The sequence below is a fragment of the Colletotrichum scovillei genome (assembly GCF_011075155.1).
Source record: "Colletotrichum scovillei strain TJNH1 chromosome Unknown Contig00009, whole genome shotgun sequence".
Lineage (NCBI taxonomy): Eukaryota > Fungi > Ascomycota > Sordariomycetes > Glomerellales > Glomerellaceae > Colletotrichum > Colletotrichum scovillei.
In genome coordinates, this window is record NW_023336267.1 from 1,385,898 (window position 1) to 1,407,193 (window position 21,296).

Consider the following 21,296-nt stretch of genomic DNA (forward strand, 5'->3'; position numbering starts at 1 on the left):
AGGAGATATCGGCGGGGTTTCCTCAAAGGATCCATGGGCTCGGGTAGGCTGCGCCTATCAGCCACTGGCGAGATACTCGGGCGAAATGCGTCCGAATCAGGAGCGACGACAGATATGCCGCTGGTAACATGACCTCTGGAGAAGTGGAGGCTGTACCATCCTCTCGGAGACTAGGTCCTTCACTATCGTGTCACGTAGCTATATAAGCACTGGCTATCGGTTTTGCCCCAGCAGCCTCTGTGATCTTCCCGACGTTTATCCCCGGCTCTCTCGTGGTGCCATACCCGAGACCAACGCGTGGTTCTTGGATTACACCCCGCAAACCCGTTTACCTAGACCCCGCCCAAGCGCAGCTCACTAAGACCAAAGTTGGGGTATGTAACCTCGCCCGGGGTACGGTGATGGTCCACCGGTTCCGGCCCGGTTCGGACCGGGGCTTGTAGAGCTGGAATTCGTATCTGTGATTGGCGGACCTGTAGAGAGGCCAGGGAGGCTAGGAGCAGTTCGGTCGAGGAAGCCTGAGTGAGGTTGGCGTGAGGGGTTGATGATGGTATGTCTTGGTGGATGGTGATCTACCCCCGGCTAAGGATGTTAGCAATGCTCGCGTGTGAACGGAATAATTGATCGATTCCCTTATGGACTTGCTGTGATATCCACTATGTGATTGCTGAGGGTCACTTTTGGTATATAGTAGCTGGCATGAGACGGCAGGGAGATGGATACGTCAGGCTAGAAAGTGTTTCCCGGCTTTGCTCATTACTTCTCGTCGCATTCCTACAAGCACCATGCATTTCAAGTTAGCAGTCGCTTCGCTTGTGGCCTCTGGCGCAACGCTAGGGTCCGCCGCGACCAGCAAGCCAAAGCTTTCCGCAAGTAAGTAAACGCCAGAGACATAGGAGAATCCTAGGATGTCAAGTAGGTAGTCCAGATTGACTTACACTACTGTCTAGATGCCCAAAGTCTATTCGACTTCTCTATGGGGGTCCAGGACTCCAGATGGGACGACTCGTACAACCTTATTTGGTACCAAGACAAGGGTCCGTGGTCCGTCCGCTTCACGGCTTGGTACACGGCGGGTCTGCTCCATCGCAACGAGGGCAACGACGTGGAGAACGCAAAGGCGGCGATTGAGAACATGTCAGTTGGTCGGATGAGGAGTTTAAATGTGGTCGAGAGTGCTGATTTGTGGTCTTCGATGCAGTTTGGCGAGCCAGATGACCTCGGACTACGAATCGGCGTGGTATGGCACGTTCAAGCTGTCGCCCGATGAGCCGGATCCGACGCCTGACTCTGAGCTGTACCCTCCCAAGATCTATGTGAGCATCGTCTAAGTGCACAAGAGGTGGTTGCCAACGCAGACGCAGTCCGCTGACCACAGATCTAGACTACTTACGACCCAAACTGGAGAGAATTCATAGGGTGAGTACTTGGAAACATTGAAGGAGTTCAACGTCATCGCATTATTTGGAAGGGTTCGAGGACGTACAAGGATCCAATGATACTAACACGATCCAGGACTCAACTAGTGCAAGACGTCGAACTTTACTCCGACCTCTTGGGCGCAGACCTCGTCAAGAAAATCGAAGATGCGCTCGAGATCCAGGCCATTGGCGCAATGAGGCGCAACGGTAGCTACCCCGAAGGCGATAACCTCATTCTGGGATACTCCAACCCGGGCCTCATGCGTGCCCTCACAGTAGGCTGGATCGGCGCCCGCCGCAACAACGCGACCTTTACCAACTTCGCAAACACCCAAGGGTCTCAGCTGCTGGAGCTCTTCAAGTCTAACGGCTCAAATACCCTTGGCGAGTACAACGCGCCAAATTACTACGGCATGGACGTCTGGGCCCTGGCGGCCAACATCGCCTACGGACCGCGTAACGCGACCCTGACGAAGAACGCTGAGTACATCCTGACGAAGCTGTGGGATGACATTGCAGCGCACTATAACCCCTACCTCGGCAACCTCGTCGGCCCCTATGACCGCGCTTACACCCGCGACATGACCAAGCACTCATCCATTCTGCCCATGTACTGGTGGGCCGTCTTCGGGCGCGAGTACGGGCCCCAGCCGCCCAAGGGCGAGGGCGATTTGCTGTTCGATGCAGCGCAGGGCGCGGCGATTGCGCTGGTTTCCGACACAGTGGCCCGGCACATCTCCAACAGCACAGCGGCGGCGCTCAAGGCGAAGGGCCCCTGGGCAGGCGAGCGCAGCATCACGCGCGAGGTCAAGGAGAAACTGGATTCGGACGCCACGCGCACGACGACATCGTGGGTTAGCGCGCCGCTCATGATCGGTGGACAGGAGCTCGCGGAGACTAAGAACCGCGGGGATCAGTTCGTGCCGGCGATCGTGCACTGGGCTTCGGACCCGTCGCACACGCCGTACCCGTACATTGGCTTCTTCCTGCTGTACCCTTCGGCGTCGACCATCTCGGCCGTGGCGGGCGAGGGGTCACTCAGCGTGTCATATCCGAATAGCACGCAGGAAGGGTCTGATATTTTCACGTTTGCGCTATCTGGGATTCCGCCTTCGTGGACGCTGGGCGGGAAGACGATTACCGGATTGGAAGAGCTGCCGTGCCTGAGCGTCAATGTTTCGGCCCCAGGGTTGGACAAGTTGCCGATTTCCTATGGGCAGCAGTTGAGGAACCACTGGTATTATAACGTGTCGTACGCGGTTCCTGCTGGGTTTGGGGGGGTTCCCCGGGTTGATCTGACGATGGAGTACACTTGTGACATCTGAGTAGAGTCGTAGAGGAGGTATTATCGGGAACACGGTCTTTCGACCGGATGAATATTAGTAATGAAGTTGAGCGCGCGACATGAGTCCCTTTAGCTAGCTACCACGCCGCCTCGTAGAAGCAGTTGACCAAGCCCCTAGATTTTTGATGCCATAATTGTGAAGCAGCGTTAGCTAGAACTGACTGAACCTGAGAGGACTTTCACATTAATATCTCCCAGAGACGCGGGATGTGTACCCGTGACCATGTGAAAGTGTTCCAACTCTAAGGAATGACTGTGTGCTGCATCATACCAATTTTCTCCTCGACCAAGTGGTTCTGTCACTCATAGAAAGTGTGATGCAGACTCAAAGTCAATTGATGTCATTTGGAGATTTGACTTTGCTGGACCGCACGCTAGAAGCCACGGTAGCAACGCTCCGTTGGTGCTTCGGGGCCATCCGTTCTTTTGGTTTGAGGCTTCTTCAGCCGCTGAAGTGAGGCTCGGTTTTCACATTCGTGGTTAGTGTCACTCTGAAAGTTGCCCAGATGAGGGCGACTTTTGGGTTCTTAGTCCGAGATTTGTCCTCGTTTGCTTTGCTTTGATTTGATTTTCTTCACCCCGACTCACCGCCGATTCGTATCAATAGCTATATTAGTCTCATCTTGAGCTAAAATTTGCCCTGTGAGACCCTGGCCAAGGCGCCCCTTGTTAGTTTCAGATTGAGTAAGCCAGATTCAGGTCGCTGGCTTCGGAAACCCCAACCGAAAACGATTGCAAAGCTTTCTCCTCCTGTCCTTTGAAGACTTGAGAGTCATCTTCAATTCTTCAAGAGTCTTGTGAACCAGTCAAAAGAGTCTAGGACTTGACAGTTGTTCGCTTATCAAAGGATGGAATCCTAGTGGTCCAGACAAAAACATGGCAGCAGGGGAGCGAAAGGAAGCGCACCCCGACGGCGCCGATTGACCGCAGCAGATCCCTGGAAACATCTCCACTGTTTGTCTCAGTTTGGCGTCTCGTCTCCCTCGAGAGAAAAAGAAGCTTTGACGCTCGTGTCGCAGAGGAGGCAAAGGACTGGAAGAGCGGCAGAGCGAGGGCGAAGGACTGGAGAAGCGTGGCATTTGGGGGGACAGCAAACACGGCGGCTCCCCTCCTGAGCGTAGCGCGCCCCTCCGATCCTTCCGATCACCGTACTAATTTCCACCCTTGAAGAGCTCCTTTTGAGGCTTTTGGGTGTCCCATTTTATGATTTGGGAGGCGTTCGTTGATGGCGGCCTTGTTCTCTTTGTGGCTCTTGAAAGTCTAAAGTTCGACCACGTCGCCTCCGTTAAGCGCCGGCCGTCACTTTTTCTTCCTTTGTTTCTTTGCTGCCTGTCGGGATCTTCCCACCCCCTGAGAGCTGAGAGGGTAAGAACACAGCCTTGCTTTTCCTCACTCGTCATCTGTCAGCAACTCTTGGTCGATTTTCAATTTGGACCCTTTTACTCTACTCACTCACTCAATCACGCATGCGTACTCATATGTACTTACTCATAAACTGACTCGGCAAACGCCTAATCTGAGAGAGAACACGCGCTAGGAGGTGAGAGAGGAAAACGAGGCGAGAGGGCTAAGGGAGGGATCGGTGAAGGTTGAAGACAGAATGGGCGCCGGCGATGGTCCCCGCGTCGTGGACCGCCCGTTCAAGGACATGGACGACGACTATGACGCGTCGTCGCGCCGGAGCGCCGACGAGGAGGCCCAGTTCCTAGCCGAAGGAGAAGAAGGCTACGAGCTCGAGGAGAGCACATCCAGCACGCCCTCGCTGCTCTCGCAGCAAAAGTTCGGCCCTCACGTCCCCCACAAGCGGCACTGCATCGCCGGGCCCCAGCCGCCGCGCGTACACACCATCCGGCCTGTCCTGCCTGCCGTCCAGGAAGCGCCGCCGCGTCTGCTGGACCTCGTGGCGCCGACGCCGCGCCGGAAGGCCGTCGTCGTTGCCTTGTTCCTGGCGCTGTGGGCCGTCGCCTTCTCCATTCCACTCGCGTCGTCCCGAGCGATCAGGGATGAGCTCGGTAGGGACGCCATCAACCTGGACTGCGGCGATACCCTCTGGCGCTTCAAGAATGGGTGCGGGCTTGACGGCGCTGACTGCCGGCCCTTCACAAACTCTTCCTTTTCTTTCAGGTGCCCGGCAAACTGCATGGCTCACAAGTTGTTGAATCCCCACGCGGTCGGTGACCGGGAGATCGTCTACCAGCCGCTGGTCGTAGGCGACGAGATCTACCGCGGCGACTCCATGATCTGCGCCTCGGCGATCCACGCAGGCATCGTGACGGACCTGAGCGGAGGTTGTGGTCGTCTTCATCGTGTTGGTCAGCACGAAGGGTTCAACAGCACGATCAAGCACGGCGTCGAGACTGTTCCGTTTGACTCGTACTTCCCGCTGTCGTACAACCTTACTTCGGACCCGTCCCTTCAGTGCGGCAAGCGTGACCCCCGCCAGGCTCTCCTACCGACATCCATGTTCTTCACCTCCATCTTCTCCCTCTTCACGACGAGCCCGGCGTGGCAGTTCTTCGTCTCGTTTGTCGGTATCTTCGCCCACGTCAGCTTCGGCTCCGATCCGCCCACAGCATCGCGGCATGCTGCCTCCGTCCTACCGGATCGGATCTCTAAGTTCACGGGTCGCTTGCTTCCTGCACTCTTCTGCGCCGCCGTGCTCTACCGGCTCTGTGTCAGACGAACCCTCACGGATCTGAGGGCGCAGTTCGAGAAGACGGCGCTCTGGTTGGGAGGGTTCTGGTTCGGCGCGCTGTCGAACTATACCTTTGGATGGATGCCGATCCAGCGCCTCACGGCACACGACATTGAGCATCAGCCTGGCGCCAAGCCCGCGCTGGCTCTTATCTTGATCATCCTGACCTTTGTGATGGCCAAGCAGGTCTACTTCTTCTGGCTTGAGGGGAGACTACCACGGTTTCTTGTGCTCTATGCGCTTTTCCTAGCTGCCGTCATCGTCGGCGTCTCAATTCCGGGTGTAGACCTCCGCGTGCACCACTACATCATGGCATTCTGTCTGCTCCCTGGTACCAGCATGCAGACGCGGACGTCTCTGTTCTACCAGGGGATGCTGCTGGGCCTCTTCGTCAACGGCATCGCGCGATGGGGTTTCGACTCGGTACTCCAGACACCCGATGAGCTGCGCGAGGACGGCCCCTTCAACTCGCTACTCCCGCAAATTGCGAAACCAATCTTCTCCACGGGCTCCTTTGAGCCCAGTGTGACCTTCAGCTGGCTCGTACCGCCAAATATCGCCAACGAGTTTGACGGTATCAGCGCTCTAGTCAACGACGTCGAGCGGTTCCGGTATTATTTTGCCGATGGCCCCGTCGACAACGAGTTTGTGTGGTTGAGGAAGGCCAAGATGGTGCTTCCCGAGTATTTTAGATTTGCGTACATGAAGGACGGTGTGACGCTAGACTATACACAGGCCGGGACGTGGTTCTCGAACGGATCGTGGGTGATGCCTTCATAGTAGACTTTAGCATAACATTTGCATGACCGGATAGAATGGAAGGGGGCGTTTAATCGTGGCTACTTTGTTTATTGGGGAACGACATGGATCCTACAAGATAATCAATCACATCTTAACAAGCGTCTTCAAAGTTTTTGACATGAAGTCAATCGCTAAGAAAGCAAGGGTTCGTTGATACATGCAAGCACCAGTGACATTGTCATGCTTGAAGATACTTCCAGCCTCTAGGTGCGGGCAGCCAGCCAGTTTACCCCTCGATTTGAGTGCTACACTGCCCGACTGACTGCCTTGAAGGCCATCCCAAAACGATTTACGAGCGCCCGACGCGTACTGTTGAGCTGTTTCTCACGGTCTTTCTCTACTCCGTCCATCCATAACCCGCGCGGGATGATGGTGTCATTGAGCGCCCCACAAACGCTAATGTAACGCGTCGGCTCGAGTATCCTTCCCTGGTTCCCCGTCTCTAGTGACCGAAGCCGAAGAAAGTTCCAAGAAGCCGGCCGAGTGAGTTAGGCGTTCTCCAGACCCGCCGACCGGCTCCAACCGAACATAATCTTCAGAGAGCGAGAGTCTGACAATCCGGGAGGAATTAGGCTACATTTTACTACTTAATGACTCACCGTCACGACATTCCTTCAAAGTGCACTTTCTTAACTTAAAGCTGGACCCCAATCCTCTCATTCAAACCGACAGTACTCCCTGTGTTCTTCCTACCGGGCTTTGACTAAGGTTTCAAAAAGACAGTTCACCACTTTGATTGGGCGCGCAAGAGGTAGTGTCAGCACAATGTCAAGAGCCAAAGTCGAATTGATCCCTTGGGATCCCAAGTCTCCAGACCACGTCACAAGAATGATAGATCAGAGAATAGCATGCGGCTGGGCTTCGGACCTAGTGCCGCAATGGCAGGAGAACCAACGAACCGGATTCAAGTGCATCTACTGGCTTGTAAGTTTTTGCTTTCACAAAGGGGGTGCTATTCGAATTGCCAAACACAGCGATTCATTGAGACTGGCGCAACTCTTTTCGATCCCCATATTGAACGTCATGCTTCACATCAGTGCATCCACTAACCGCACTCACAGGTACTTGCAGATGAGGATCCTGAGCGAGAAGCAAGGCTGGCAAAGCACATCGCCGAATACCCCAAAGTCAGCTCAATCCCAATCCCATCAAACCTTCTCTCGTGCGTGCATCAATGCTCACATTCGTCCCACAGGAGAAGAACCCCATTCTAGACACAGCAGAATCCATCAGCGCAACCCCGCGAACCCCAACACGCGCGTCCTTCCACCCAGTCGGCCACATCTCTCTCGACGTCGACAACCCCGCCGCGGCGCCCCTCAATCTCCCGATCCCCAAGGAAAACGTCTACTGGATCAAGAGCCTCTACGTGTCATTCGCACTGCAGAGCTGCGGTATCGCCAGGGCCGCCATGGACTTGGTCGAGAGCATGGCCACTAGTGAGCCGCTCTGCGCAAGGACGCTCATGTTGGATACGGTCTCTAAGGAGGACCAGTTGAGAAAGGAGTCCATGGTTGTGGCGCAGGGAAAACTTCCGCCGGTGAGTTGACTCTGCTTCATTTAGCATCGTTGCGAGTTGTAGACGACTGACATAATGGTTTCACGTAGACGCCGACACATGCATGGTATGAAAGAAGAGGATATAAACTGATCCACACCATCAACAACTTCTACGGGTTCCCAGAGAAGGATCCGGATGGCAACTTGCTCATTCGAAGAACAGTGTTCTTGCGCAGAGATCTCGTCTAGCTTATTTTTCTAAATCCTCGGCGCGTGCATGAAACTACCTAGATCTAAATCCGGATACAAATGTCTATAACTTGCAATAGTGAGCCTTTAGTCGGTCTTTCCAGTGTACCCAGGCGCCCCCTTCCCCTTCATCTGCATGATCGCCTGGCCTCCCGGCTGCCCGCCAATCACGCTCATCTTCATCATCTTCTCATAAAATGGCACAGACTTGTCCCAGCTATCGGTAGCCAACACGCTCTTCCTCAGGTACGGCATCGGCTCGAGCACCTCCTGCACGCATCCCACGAGCCATCTTCCTAAGCCTTTGCCTTGGAGCGTGGGGTCAACCCACACGTCCGTGGTGTAGGCAAAGGATACAAAGTCGGTGACGACACGCGCGAAACCGATCAATTGATGGTACTCCTTCGACTCGGTGCCGCTGCTGCTGCTGGATTCTTTTTGAGAAGTGGTGGTGTCGTAGAGGCCGAAGCAGAGTGAGTTTTCCAGCATTTCTCTCACGAAGGACCCCGGTATGGCTTTGGTCCAGTAGACGGCTTCCGACGCGAATGCAGCGTTGAGTTGTGTGACGGAGACGAGAGATGCATCTGTCGAGATGAGGTACGAGTCTCTCGTCCAGCGGCGATTCCGCATTTCTGTGCTGGGTGAGGCCATGGTTGAGGCGTGTATATCGGGATGATGTTATTGGTTGAGTGCGTGGGTAGATTGTGTAAATTGCTTGGAGTTGCGCCTTTCGAATGACAAGTCCCACAGTAGGGCGTTGTCTTTTGGAGTTTCACGAAAGACGATGAGTAAAGTATGGTATGAATCGTGAAAACTCAGCCAGGCTAAGAGAAAGACTAGCCATGTTATATCTGTATTTGCTATCTACGAAAGGAACTTTGGTACGTGACTCAACTCGGCTCTCGATCCGGTCCCCGGTATCGACGTCGGATGGGCCCCACATTGGCAGATGGTCTCGGTCAAACTGTAAGTACAAGCAAGCCGAGGCCGAGGTGGAGAGGATTCAAGCCGGAACTCAGAAGCTAGTAGGTATTCTTTCAAGAAAAGCTGGGGAATAATCTACTATTCAAATTTATCAAAACCTGTAACGAAATCGTAAAGATATCGTCGATGATCATAGGGCACAGCAGAAACTAATCCGGCGTATCGGGCGTATCTCAGATATAGCGTGCTTGAGAGCACGCCATGGGTGCCAAGTGCTTCTGCCACCCAAACATAAGAGTGTTAAGCGTGACTCAACGGATTATACGAGTACGAATGCGCGCTTCCGACTATAGAAAAAAAGACTTTAATAAGAAAGCACATTCCTCCAAGTGCCCAGATAGCAAGTATGAATCGTCATACTTGATACTGTGACCGCCGTCGCCTCGGGTCATGAGTCCTGTCGCGGCTCCTCTCCCGGCTTCTATCACGGCTCTTACCACGGCTCCTGTCTTCATAGGCTACATGCTCCTCTGGTCTCAGGAACTTGAACTCATAGTAAGCCTTCTGGAAATGCCACCACACTCGCCAGCCAATCACGATGGCGATGGTCAAGGGCAAGCTGACAGCCCAATAGATCCAAAACTGTGGCACAATGGTGGGCTCGGCACCGCCGCCATCGCCGCTTGACGATGAAGCTTGCCAGTTGAAAAAGGACATGCTAAAAATTGTCTGTCGAGAAAACTGGTCAGCGATGCTTCGTGAATACATGTATGTGCCAGCAGTGCTGGGCACCTCAAGAGTCAAGACCAAAGGCGATCCAACGAGATGGTAAGACTTACGGCTACAAAGGTTGGAGGAAGAAAAACCATCGTCACCACTGCCATTGTCTTCATAGCTGTGCTGTCCATTCCGGCTTGCGCTGCGACTTGCCCGGCCTGTGTTGATTGCTGCATATTGAGGCTGTTTCCGGCTTGGGCGATGAGATTGTAGAGCTGACGTGCGTCAAACGTTAGCGATGATGGATGACTTCACTCTTGATCCCCACTGCATCGATGTCTTTCGAAATTTCTCACCACGTTGAATTGAAGTTCCAGCCTGGACTGCATCCTGGTTGCATATGATGAGATAGATTGTGCATCTCGCTCCAGAAGGTCGATGAAGCCACATAGCTGCAGATCTGCCCCAGGGGGCATATGCACCTCAGGACGGTGAGCTTTCACATCGTCATTGACACGGCGGAGAAACTTGACGTATTCTTCGTCCCACTCGAGAGTCCCCTTCATATTGATTACATCAGTGGCCGTGGTGCTAATCCGTGCGGTCGTGTGAATCCTCGGCTTCTCGCCTAAGACCATAGCCTTCACTTCTTCCACAATGCGTTGATCCTGGACGGTTCTCCCGGAAAGCCGAGCTGTCTGGGTGACCCCGATAGCCTTTTCAATTTCCGCTGTCATAGAGCTCAGCTGCCTTCTCATGTCCTCTGCTCTGGTCAAATGCCGTCGGAGGAACAAGGTGGGGAGAAGTAGGGGATGAGACAGGAGTCTCCGTGATGACTTTAGTATCTCCTGAATAGCTTCAATGTGAGGTGCAATTGGTTTCTTGGTGAATTTTAACTTGTTGGAGAAAATGTCCCAGCCGTGAATGAAGGCAAGAGTTGTGCGGGTCTCAAAATGGTGGGACATCGCCATGCCTAGATTTCCAAGCTGGAACATCTGAGGCTGCTTTATTGTTAGGACTGGAGCAGTACGTTATCAATTGATCACTCGCATGTACTAGAAATGTTGTTACATTGCCCGTACCTAATGCCTCGAGCGAGGTTAACGACCGACCGCTCAAGTCTTTTTTGTATTTCAGATGAGCGTGTTGGGTTCCTGTGTTCCCCTCCAATATCGGTAGAGACACAGAGGGCAGTCCAATGGCGTGTTCAACCGACAGAAAAGATTTACGGCTCATAGCGAACTCCAGAGGTCGAAATCCTAGGCGTTCGCATAGCAGTACACGGACTTGTGCCCTTGGACGGGACTGTCGACCTGCGGGTGAAAATTTGCCCCTTTGACGAAGCCAATCATCAACTTCGAAGTCTTCCAGAGGCCCAGCAAGAATCGGCACCTCTTCAAAATCGCCTTTCGAATAGTGTCTAATCAGCATGGTTTCTGCTCTTCAGCGTGGCGCAAAGAGGAAGTTGAGATCATACCGTCCTCCCACGCTTCCAAGTACGCGATGTGTCCATCTCCTGGAGACCATAGTGACCGGTCTTTCCGCTCCAAAATCTCGCGACGCTCTGAGTCAAACATTTAGAATGGCGAGAATGGGGCATTTGATGCACAGGTCAATGCAGTCTTACGTCCATCACAATTGAAGTCAGGACGGAGCCTGATGATAAGCCCCAGTCGATGTTACATGTGCATGATGTGAGATTTTGGGACAGGTCTAGGTGCCCTGAATAACGTGCAAATTCTCCTGATTCCGGTATCTCGTATCTGCTCAAAAATATTGTGCGCGCCTACGAAATCAATTAGATGATGCCCTCGCAACGACTTTGACAGAGTTGTAGAGACTCTTATGCCGTACCAAAGCACTACAGGGAGTTTAAGCTGCGGATGAACTTTCAGGAATAGTCTGTACGCATAGCCGCACACTGAAGGATGCATTGAGTGCTTAGCATTGCCTATCGCTGTACCTTAGTTTATTGCTCAATCGAACCGACATGGTGGGAACATAAAATCCTTCCTCATATCACGCGAGGAAGTATTCTACCGGCAAAATCAGCACGCAAGAATGCCATGACTCCGTCATGACCGGAAGGTGGGGGATTTAACACTGGCTACAGAGGCGATCCCCAACTCCCCATGAGCTTCTTAACTAACTTTTGCCTAGGGGATCAGCCAACTCCAAGAAATATCCCCCCTCGGCCCCCTCTTGGCGGTCACAGGCGGCCCAATGACCACATCCAAGCAGAAATTCAGGCTAAATGCATCGTGGAATTGCCGTCGATGAGCGCCCCGGACCCCTGTACCGTCGTACTACCGTGCGGAGAAACGCGGGGTGCGGAGGCCCTGGAGGCTTTTCACCCGAAATTGGACCCCATGGTTCGGTGATTCCCCATCAACAATAGTCAAGGAAAGCCGAGGGACGATGGACCGGTGCGAGGGTTTCGCGGTCTCTTCGTGGAGTCTTTTAGGAATCCGTCGCCGAATAATGGGGCGGAAGTACGTCAAGGAAAAGTTTCCTAGCTTGGTCCGATGGGATACAAACGTTGGAGACCACATCACGACCCGCCATATAAGACTCTACGGTAGGGCGCGTCATGGTGGTATCGTAAGGTCACAGTCACTTCAGAATCACTCTTCAAGATGATGAAGACTTCACGGCGGTCCTCGTTGCCGACGCGAGCCTTCGGGCTGACTCTATTGAGCCTGCTGCTGCTCATCCTCGGCCCCGCGAATGCCCTCACCATCCAGCCGCGTCAGAACTCGTCCACGCCGATCACTGGCGGACGTGAGCGCGTGAGCATCAATAAGGGATGGCGCTTCTGGCGCTCAGAGTTCAACCCGGACGGCCTCATTTACGACCAACGCCCCGATCTCGTGAACCTCACCGACACCTTTGCGCTGAAGCCGTGGATTCTGCCGTCAGCCAACGACTTCATCAACGACCCGGCTAAGCACTACGAGCGCCCCGGCAGCGAGCCCTCGCGGAATGTGTCGTATGCATCGGCGAGCTTTGACGATGCCTCGTGGGAGAGTGTCAATCTGCCTCACGACTGGGCTATCGCGGGCCCGTTCTATACCGAGGAGAATCCCATCATTGGTGGTGGAATGGGCCGCTTGCCTGTGCACGGCGTGGGTTGGTATCGTCGCTCGTTGACGATCACTCCCGAGGATGAGGGCAAGTCCATCTTCCTCGATGTGGATGGTGCCATGTCTTATGCGATGGTTTGGCTGAATGGCTACCTGGTCGGTGGCTGGCCTTACCCGTACAACTCGTTCCGCCTCGATCTCACGGCGCACCTCAAGACAGGACAAGACAACATTCTCGCCATCCGACTTGACAATCCTCCAGACTCGGCACGCTGGTATCCTGGGGGTGGCATCTACCGCAACGTGTGGTTGACCAAGGTCAGCCCGGTCCACGTTGCGCAATGGGGAACCTACATCGTCACAAAGGACGTCTCTTCCGAGTCTGCTACCGTAGACTTGGTAGTTGAGGTCGAGAACAAGGGCGATTCTGACCAGGACGTCGAAATCTCGACCGAAATCCACCTCCTCGACGCTTCAACAGACAAGCCGGGAGCCAAGGTAGCCGAGTTCCCCAGCTCATCAACCTCCGTCACGGCTGGCAGCAAAGCACAGGTCAACGGCTCAACGACCGTCACATCCCCCCTCCTCTGGGGCCCACCCCCGACCCAGAAACCGAACCGCTACGTCGCCGTCACGACAGTCACCGTCGCCGGCGCCGTCGTCGATGCCTACGAAACTCGCTTCGGCATCCGCACCGTGACCTACGACGCGAACCGCGGCCCCCTCGTCAACGGCGAACACGTCCTCATCCAAGGCGTAAACAACCACCACGACCTCGGCGCCATTGGCGCAGCCTTCAACACCCGTGCCGCCGAGCGCCAGCTCGAGGTTCTCGAGGAGCTCGGCTGCAACGCGATCCGCATGTCTCACAACCCTCCAGCGCCCGAACTCCTCGAGCTCACAGACAGCCGCGGGTTCCTGGTCATGGACGAGGTGTTTGACTCGTGGTACCGCAACAAGACGGCGAACGACTTCCACCTCATCTTCGAGGACTGGCACGAGGCCGATCTGCGCGCAATGATGCGCCGCGATCGCAATCACGCCTCCGTTATCATGTGGAGTTTCGGCAACGAGGTCTCGGAGCAGCAGATCGGCGACCCCGGTACCGTCCCCGCGCTCGAGCTGCACGGCATCGTGGGCGAAGAAGATCCCACCCGGCCCTCCACCGCCTCCATGAACTTTGCCAAGCCAAACATGTCCTTCCCCACCGCCATGGACGTCCTCAGCTTAAACTACCAGGGCGAAGGCATCCGCGACACACCAAACTACTCCTTCCTCCCGGGCGTGAGAACGCACCCCTTGTATGCCGACTTCCACGAGGCCTTCCCGGACAAGATGATCCTCAGCAGCGAGACGGCCTCGGCGCTGAGCACGCGCGGGACCTACATGTTCCCCGTGACCGGCGACACGGGCGCTCCCGTCAACGACACGTCGGGCGGGAACTCCACCTCGCAGCAGGTCAGCGCGTACGAGCTCTACTCTGCCAACTTTGGCTCCTCGCCCGACAAGGTCTTCAAGGCGCAGGACACGCACCCGTTTGTGGCGGGCGAGTTTGTCTGGACAGGCTGGGATTACCTCGGCGAGCCGACGCCGTACTACACGGCGCGCAGCTCGTACTCGGGCATCATCGATCTCGCGGGCTTCAAGAAGGACCGCTTCTTCTTGTATCAGGCGCGCTGGAGGCCTGATGTCAAGTTTGCACATGTCCTGCCGCACTGGAACTGGCCCGAGGACCGCGTCGGCGAGGTCACCCCCGTGCATGTGTTCACGTCGGCGGACGAAGCCGAGTTGTTTGTGAATGGGGCCTCGCAAGGCAGACAGACGCGCGCGGAGCTGACGTACCGATTTCGATGGGACGACGTCGTGTATGAGCCGGGTGAGATCCGGGTCGCGACGTATAAAGACGGCGCGGAGTGGGCCGAGACGACGGTGCGGACCGTCGGTGTGTCGGCGAAGCTTCGCGGGTCTGCGGATCGTACGATGATCAAGGCCGACGGCGTGGACTTGTCGTTTGTTACTGTCGAGGTGCTGGATGCGAATGGCGACGCGGTGAGGTTCGCGGACGATGAGATTACCTTTTCCGTGAGCGGACCTGGTGAGATTGTGGCGACCGATAACGGTGATCCGGCGGACTTGGTTGCGTTCCCATCGTTGGTCCGCAAGGCGTACAGTGGTCTTGTGTTGGCTATCGTGAGGTCTGAGGAAGGTGTTGCTGGAGATATCACCGTCACGGCTTCCGGTGCGGGTCTTGAGGGGGTTGAGGTTGTTGTGAAGACACAGTGAATATGTTCAAATTTGGTGTACATAAAGGTCTAATATCAGACTAGGAAAAGAGGATTTCATTGAAAGAGCGTTCAGAAGCCGCGCGGTCACAGAGACATTCATTTAGTGATCATCGTGTCCCGAGTTTGGTAGGTTGCACTCGCACTCGCTAATGAATCGCCTTGCTCGGGGCATTGGACCTTGGAAGAGCCAAATAAATGGGCTGCAAAGGTTAACAGAGTGAACAGATGCATGACAGGGGCTGCCATGGGACGAGTACAAGTGTAATTACCCAATTTAAGTCGTACACAAACGGGATGAACTACGGCTTCGGGTCAGGAGCTTCTCGGATCAGCCCCCCAACTGAAGCCAGGCGGTTGACCAGCAGAGGTAGGGCTGAAGAAGGACAACAAGATCAACTTCGAAGATACGGAGCAGATCAAGACTCTAACAAGTGTCTCGCCGTATTCGGCTCAGCTGCCGATCTCCTCGTACTTGCACCACACCTCGGCCTCTACGACACGGCTACAGTAGATCAACTGCTAACTAGCAGCCACGCCGCCCCGTTCAACGGCGCCGGGGAACTAGATTAACGGCGGAAGGCGGAGCAACACGACTAAATGATCGAAAATAGCAGCAGGTCGCCCCACGGCGAGCGGGTTGTCGACTTGTCCGGCACAGAGATGGGCGTGGGGCGGGTTGACAACTTTGATTATGGAGGGAAACCCGGCATTGTCGAGATTGACCTTCCCCACTGAGACTCCCTGCAGCATCCGCCTTTTACGAGGTTGCATATGATCGCCATAATGCAGGACGATGGGCACATCACGTAAATAAGCTCTGCTGTTAAAGATGGTTAAAGATGCTACGCCCATCCCGTCGGCCCGTTCATCTGATCTCTTGCTCCTCTTTCTCGCTGTACGTCCTGCCAATCGTTTGAATACGTCAGTTTTGAGGTCATTAATACCATGTCGCCCGTCACTCGTTTGTTCTCCGCGGCGGCGGTCGCGTCAGTTGCGACTGCGGCTGTGCTTGATCTGGGCATTATTGTCGACAATGGCTACGTGAGTTTCATCTGCAGTCTTTGATAACGAGAATACGTAGTAACACATGCATCACAGAAAGTTGTCGAGTTCGGCATCGGAACCCCAGCCAAGACATTCCGTCTCCTCTTCGATACGGGAAGCTCCTCTTCGTGGGCGACCGACAGCCAGTGCCTCGCCAAGGGAAACTGCAACAACGGTAGCGGGTGCGTCTCTCGAACCAAATCCCCTGAGCAAGATGACCCCTTCAGGGTCACTAATACATGGGACGGCAGATATGATCGGACGGGCTACAGCATCAACGCCTCAACCAGCGGGCACTACACCGGCGAAAGCGCCGTGATCCCCTACCTCGGAGGCGACGTCGCCGGCCCCACGGTCGCCGAGAAATGGACCGTCGGCAACTTCACCTGGGACCAGTCCTTCATCGCCGCGAACGAGAGCAACTGGGCCGCGCTCGCCGCCGACGGCTTCATGGGCCTTGGCTTCAGCTCCATCATAGACGGCGGCGCAAACACTGTAGTCGAGACCCTCATGGCGGAGAACCGCCTCGACGCGGCCAAGTTTGGAATCTACTACGGCACCGAGGCTAAGAACACGAGCGGCGTGCCCGGCGACGGCGTCCTGACGATCGGTGGCTCCCGCGAGGATGAGTACGTCGAGGGCGACCTCGTTACGATTCCCATCACCCGCGTGGACGGCACCTACGATGTCTGGCGGTCTACGATACTCAAGGTCAACGGCACACGGACGACGAGCAACGGCAGCGTCATCGAGACGGAGACGAATTTCGACCAGGCGCGCGTCGTCTTCGACACGGGCGCGGGGTCCATCACCCTCCCGACGAAGCAGAACCTAGCCGTGTACGAGTCCATCGGCATGAACTACACAAAGATCCTCAAGGGCGAGCACATCCCGCTCTGCAGCGAATTCAACTCGTCGTGGTCTTTCAAGTTTACTTTCGGTGACTACCGGTACCCGCAGACGATTGAGATCCCGGGCGACCAGTTGGCGCGGCCAGGGTTTGCGTACCGGGATGACGCGTGCTGGCCTCCGTTTGAGGATGGTGCGCAGTCTGGGTTCGTGTTGATTGGGACGCCGTTGTTGAGGAACTTTTATACCGTGTGGGATTATGGCTCTGCGGCGAACGAGACGGTGATTGGCAAGTTTGATCCGACGTTGTCGTTTGGGTACTTGAACAATAAGACCACGGCAGCGAAGTGAGGGACGGTGGGTGTGGGATGGTAGTGATGGGGGCGAGATTGTAGGATGGATCATATCAGAACCAGATTTTTGGAACCCATCAAAAGATCCATGCGAGCAAATCTTGGAAATCCTTCAACTTGACAGACCGGGGGTTCATGCATCGATGCGATCGTGAGCTGAAGATCTTGGATCGCACGTGGAGGAGGATCAGCCAATCCCACCTGCGGGGCACCTAGTTCTACAGATCTGCATCGGGCTCATCTATTTGACTTTTGATGTGACGTGCCGCACGTTGCGGAATATGGCAGGTGAGTATCTATGGTTTTGATTTGACAGTCTGGATGTTGACATGGACTGGGATGAATGGGTTGATGTGGGTGAGAGAAGGCCCAGACCCAAGCTGTGAGGGTGATGTGAGTGAGTAGACTGTGAGTGAGTGGCTGAGAGAGAGAGAGAGGCACAGAGTGTAAGTGAGTGTGTGAGTCAGCTGTGAGTGAGCTGTGAGTGAAGAGTGAGTGAAGAGTGAGATGAGAGGCCCCGACGCCAAAAGTTCGAGGTGCGGCAACATGACGTCGTCGGTGACGTCTTGGCCGAAGTTGCGCCCCGCGCCATTGGCTCACAGCAGCGACGCACTCGCCACGCGCCCACGCAACTTTCGCAGCATCGCAGGCGAAGAAGGTGTGGCTGGGAAAAACCTGGAACAAATTGGGCTGGAGGGAAGGCAGTTGCACATGCACGAACCGCTCAGTCAATCGTCACTGCTCTGCATGGACTGTCTGGTTGGTTCATTCGTCTGCCTTGGTGGTGTAAGAGAGGAAGAGAAATGCAGAAGGAGGGATGGAGGGAGGGGAGGGAAGATGCGGGATATTACTCCTTGAGCACCGGCTGTCTTTTCTTGGCTGCGACGAATGTGTTCTCCTTCATGATACCCTTTACCACGAAATACCTAGCATTATTCTACCCTCTTTCTGTCAGATTTAACCTATTCGAAATACCTAATTCTTTCCTGAATTCCTGCTGCTGTATCTAGACAAGGTAATACATCATCAGACCATCATGCCTCGGACACTGCTTCTGTGTTTCATCCATGGCTTCAAAGTGAGTAGTCAACAACAACAGCAAGCCATCGATGCGCCGGCACAGCAAGCAGCTAACAAGTACAAATTTCACAAGGGGAACGAAGACACGTTTCACGACTTTCCAGATGTGAGACTACTTCGATACCGCGAGCCCATTTCTTCCATACTGATGCTTATAATGTAGGACCTGAAGCGATCAGTCACTAAGCAACTCCCGGATCATCGCGTCGAGTCCATCGTGTACCCTCAGTATGAGACCAAAGGCGAGCTGGCGCAGGCCACCGAGGCGTTTCTCGCATGGTCAGTCTACTTATCACTCGCAGGAGCTGTTCACCCCAAGTGACCTAACACAATGTAGGCTCAAGGAGAGGGTCATGGATGTAAGAAAGGCCAGCGTAGAGAAACCCTGGCCACCAAAAGACAGAGAAGTCGGAGTCGTTCTCGTCGCCCATTCTATGGGGTAGGCAGTCTCGCAAATCTGCACGCTCAAGTGATCCAAGGCTAACACACCTTAGAGGATTCGTCGCCGCAGATTCGCTCTTCCTAGCCATCAACGAGCGGGCGCAGTCCAACCCGTCAGAAGATGACCCAATCTTCCCCCTCATCCAGGGCATCCTCACCTTCGACACCCCCTACAACGGCCTCGCCCGCTCCATGTTCGTCTACGGCGGTTTCTCAAACTACCAAAAAGTCAGCAGCGTCTTCAACGTCATGACGGCTCTCTCGGCCGCGGCACCCTCCACCCTCGCTCGCCTAGGAACCCGCCGCGCCGCAACCTCGGCCGTGACGACTACCGCCACCCGTAACCCAGGCTGGAAGACGTGGCAGCTCGTCGCCGTGAGAACAGGCACTGTGGGCGCCATCGCAGCTGGCGGCGTCGCCGCCTACGTCAACCGCGAGGCCATCATGAAGAGCCTCAAGGGCCTCAACAAGAACTCCGTCAAGGAAGGATACCAGCAGAGCGTCGATGCTCTCGGTCAGGGGCTGGCGTATATCAACCGCGGCAACGTTGGCCAATCCTTTGCCTGGCTCTCAGACCACTTCACCTTTGTCGGCGCGCTCATGAAGCAGAAGGAACTCAACCGCCGCCTCGAGCGGATGGGTGCGCTCAAGGGCGTCGGCATCCACGACTTTTATGCGTCGCTGGGCGAGAACGGGTACTGGCAGGGTGGCTACTTTGTTCCCGAGCGGACTTTCTGTGCCGTGCCGGAGGAGAGTCATCCTGCTTCGTCACTCTTCTCGCGACAGGTTCTGCCAGAGGTTGACGACGAGGTGGCGGCGCACATGGCCATGTTCCAGCCTGCGAAGCACAAGGGGTACGAGAAGATGACGGAGCAGGCGGCCGACCTGGTGATTGAATGGTTCAAGAGCGAGGAGCCGGTCGTCGACGATGCAAAGTTCCGCGAGACGCCGCCCGAAGAAGTTGCGGAGGATGCCGAGGTTGAGGAAACGTTAGAGAAAGCTATTTCGAACACCGAAGCACCGGAAGCAAAGTCGGACGAGAAGCTTGACGAAAAAATCGACGAGAAGGAGGCGTCAAAGTCGACGGATGACGAGATGCCCGACGAGTCACCAATCGACATCGCCGCCGCCGCCTCGCTTGTGCCACTCCCCGCCGACGGCGAGGGAGATTTGGTGGGCGATATCAACCCGGAAAATATGACCAACGAGGAGAAGCGGACGTACATGCAGCACCTCTTCCGCATCGCGCAGTCGACAGGCACAGGCGTCAAGGGATGGCTTCCCGGTATGCCCAGTATGCCAGGTATGCCGGGCATGCCCGCAATGCCCAACATGCCGAATATGCCCAAAGTTCCCACCTCTGTTTCTTCTTTGGGCCAGGCATCGCTTCCGAGCGTCAACATCTTCAGAAAGTCGACACCCTCACAGGCACCGGCTGACGGAGAGAAGTTAGAGGCCGAGAAGGCTACCGACGCCGCCGGGAATGTCGCCAAGACACAAGGTGATGTTGCAAAGCCAGAAACGGCCGTCGCCGACAATAAGAAGGAAGATCAAGAGACTGCAAGCGACACTGTCGGCAACGAGACTGCCCAAGCGGCAGCAGCCACCGGTCAACTCGAGTCTCAGCCTGCCGAGCCGGCCGCCGACGACGGCAAGAAGAAGGGCTGGTCTCTGCCGAGCGTAAACATCTTCAGAAAGTCGACACCGTCCCAGGCGCCGGCTGCCGATACGAAGGAAGATGCAAAGGTTGAGAGCGACAAGGAGTCCGAAGCGGTGGTCATTGACGATGGAAAGGTTGAGGGTCAATCGGCCCCGGAAGCTGAGGCAGCTGGCAGCGAGGTCGCACAAGCAGCGGCTGCGACAGGCCAGCTGGAAACAGCTGAGGGCGGCGATGATGCGAAGAAGACGACAGTATGAGGACGAGGGGCGTAAAATCACAGGGATTTGTTTTTGTCCAGGAAAATACGAGCGCGGATCAATTGCAAGGGAACCTACTTTGTCGATTGAGTTAGCAATACGAAATTAATAGCTTAACCATTACGATTTTCTCCAACCCTAAGCATCCGGATGGTGTGGCACGGAAGTGGCTTGTCGAGCGTTGACTCCAACAAAAACCGACAAGAGTCTAACTCGCGGGTGGCTGAACTTTGAAAGGAATTTCCCCAACGACATCTGGAATTGCTCCAGAAACATGAAAAAATAATAGAATTGACATCGTGAGATGAATTGCATCGAAAAGCAAAATGAAATGATTTCGCCCGGACTTGAACCGGAGACCTTCAGTGTGTTAGACTGACGTGATAACCAACTACACCACGAAACCGAGGTTATTGAGGTCTTCTAGAGTCAAAGCTGCTATTGAAGAAAGCGAGCTGAAAGCTATCTGTGAACCAAGTTTCTCCCTCGATAACGCCCTATCCAAATCTCTGACTTTGCTGTAAATAGCTATTAATTATGCTCAAGGTCTCTAGGCTCATCCGCATGTACTTTGCGGAACTAACGTAACTAT

The 21,296-nt window shown here is 55.0% G+C and overlaps 7 protein-coding genes across 7 annotated transcripts; 6 read left to right on the forward strand and 1 right to left on the reverse strand.

Moving 5' to 3' along the window:
• Nucleotides 1-785: 785 nt before the first annotated feature.
• HER10_EVM0005316 (uncharacterized protein) lies at nucleotides 786-2,746 on the forward strand (the record flags this gene model as incomplete). The annotated part of the gene is made up of 5 exons (XM_035474937.1): nucleotides 786-873; nucleotides 951-1,137; nucleotides 1,202-1,316; nucleotides 1,385-1,419; nucleotides 1,516-2,746. 5 exons carry the CDS (start codon nucleotides 786-788, stop codon nucleotides 2,744-2,746), a joined length of 1,656 nt encoding a protein of 551 aa, XP_035329332.1.
• Nucleotides 2,747-3,933: 1,187 nt separating this feature from the next.
• Nucleotides 3,934-6,366, forward strand: HER10_EVM0003846 (LCCL domain-containing protein). The gene has a single exon (XM_035473509.1). It carries the CDS (start codon nucleotides 4,367-4,369, stop codon nucleotides 6,239-6,241), a length of 1,875 nt encoding a protein of 624 aa, XP_035329141.1. The 5' UTR covers nucleotides 3,934-4,366; the 3' UTR covers nucleotides 6,242-6,366.
• A 524-nt stretch (nucleotides 6,367-6,890) lies between these two features.
• On the forward strand, nucleotides 6,891-8,065 carry HER10_EVM0008419 (uncharacterized protein). Its single transcript, XM_035477942.1, has 4 exons — nucleotides 6,891-7,186; nucleotides 7,324-7,389; nucleotides 7,458-7,802; nucleotides 7,871-8,065. The coding sequence occupies exons 1-4, from the start codon at nucleotides 7,028-7,030 to the stop codon at nucleotides 8,009-8,011; spliced, it is 711 nt and encodes a 236-aa protein (XP_035329737.1). The 5' UTR covers nucleotides 6,891-7,027; the 3' UTR covers nucleotides 8,012-8,065.
• Nucleotides 8,066-8,091: 26 nt separating this feature from the next.
• HER10_EVM0005244 (acetyltransferase) lies at nucleotides 8,092-8,797 on the reverse strand. Its single transcript, XM_035474866.1, has one exon. It carries the CDS (start codon nucleotides 8,660-8,662, stop codon nucleotides 8,099-8,101), a length of 564 nt encoding a protein of 187 aa, XP_035329317.1. The 5' UTR covers nucleotides 8,663-8,797; the 3' UTR covers nucleotides 8,092-8,098.
• Nucleotides 8,798-12,288: 3,491 nt separating this feature from the next.
• Nucleotides 12,289-15,018, forward strand: HER10_EVM0006619 (beta-galactosidase; the record flags this gene model as incomplete). The annotated part of the gene is made up of 1 exon (XM_035476200.1): nucleotides 12,289-15,018. One exon carries the CDS (start codon nucleotides 12,289-12,291, stop codon nucleotides 15,016-15,018), a length of 2,730 nt encoding a protein of 909 aa, XP_035329503.1.
• A 743-nt stretch (nucleotides 15,019-15,761) lies between these two features.
• Nucleotides 15,762-17,446, forward strand: HER10_EVM0000061 (uncharacterized protein). Its single transcript, XM_035469856.1, has 3 exons — nucleotides 15,762-16,061; nucleotides 16,119-16,246; nucleotides 16,316-17,446. The coding sequence occupies exons 1-3, from the start codon at nucleotides 15,966-15,968 to the stop codon at nucleotides 17,262-17,264; spliced, it is 1,173 nt and encodes a 390-aa protein (XP_035328714.1). The 5' UTR covers nucleotides 15,762-15,965; the 3' UTR covers nucleotides 17,265-17,446.
• Nucleotides 17,447-18,126: 680 nt separating this feature from the next.
• Nucleotides 18,127-20,730, forward strand: HER10_EVM0003182 (uncharacterized protein). The gene is made up of 4 exons (XM_035472866.1): nucleotides 18,127-18,452; nucleotides 18,510-18,625; nucleotides 18,684-18,785; nucleotides 18,841-20,730. Exons 1-4 carry the CDS (start codon nucleotides 18,303-18,305, stop codon nucleotides 20,702-20,704), a joined length of 2,232 nt encoding a protein of 743 aa, XP_035329056.1. The 5' UTR covers nucleotides 18,127-18,302; the 3' UTR covers nucleotides 20,705-20,730.
• Nucleotides 20,731-21,296: the final 566 nt, after the last annotated feature.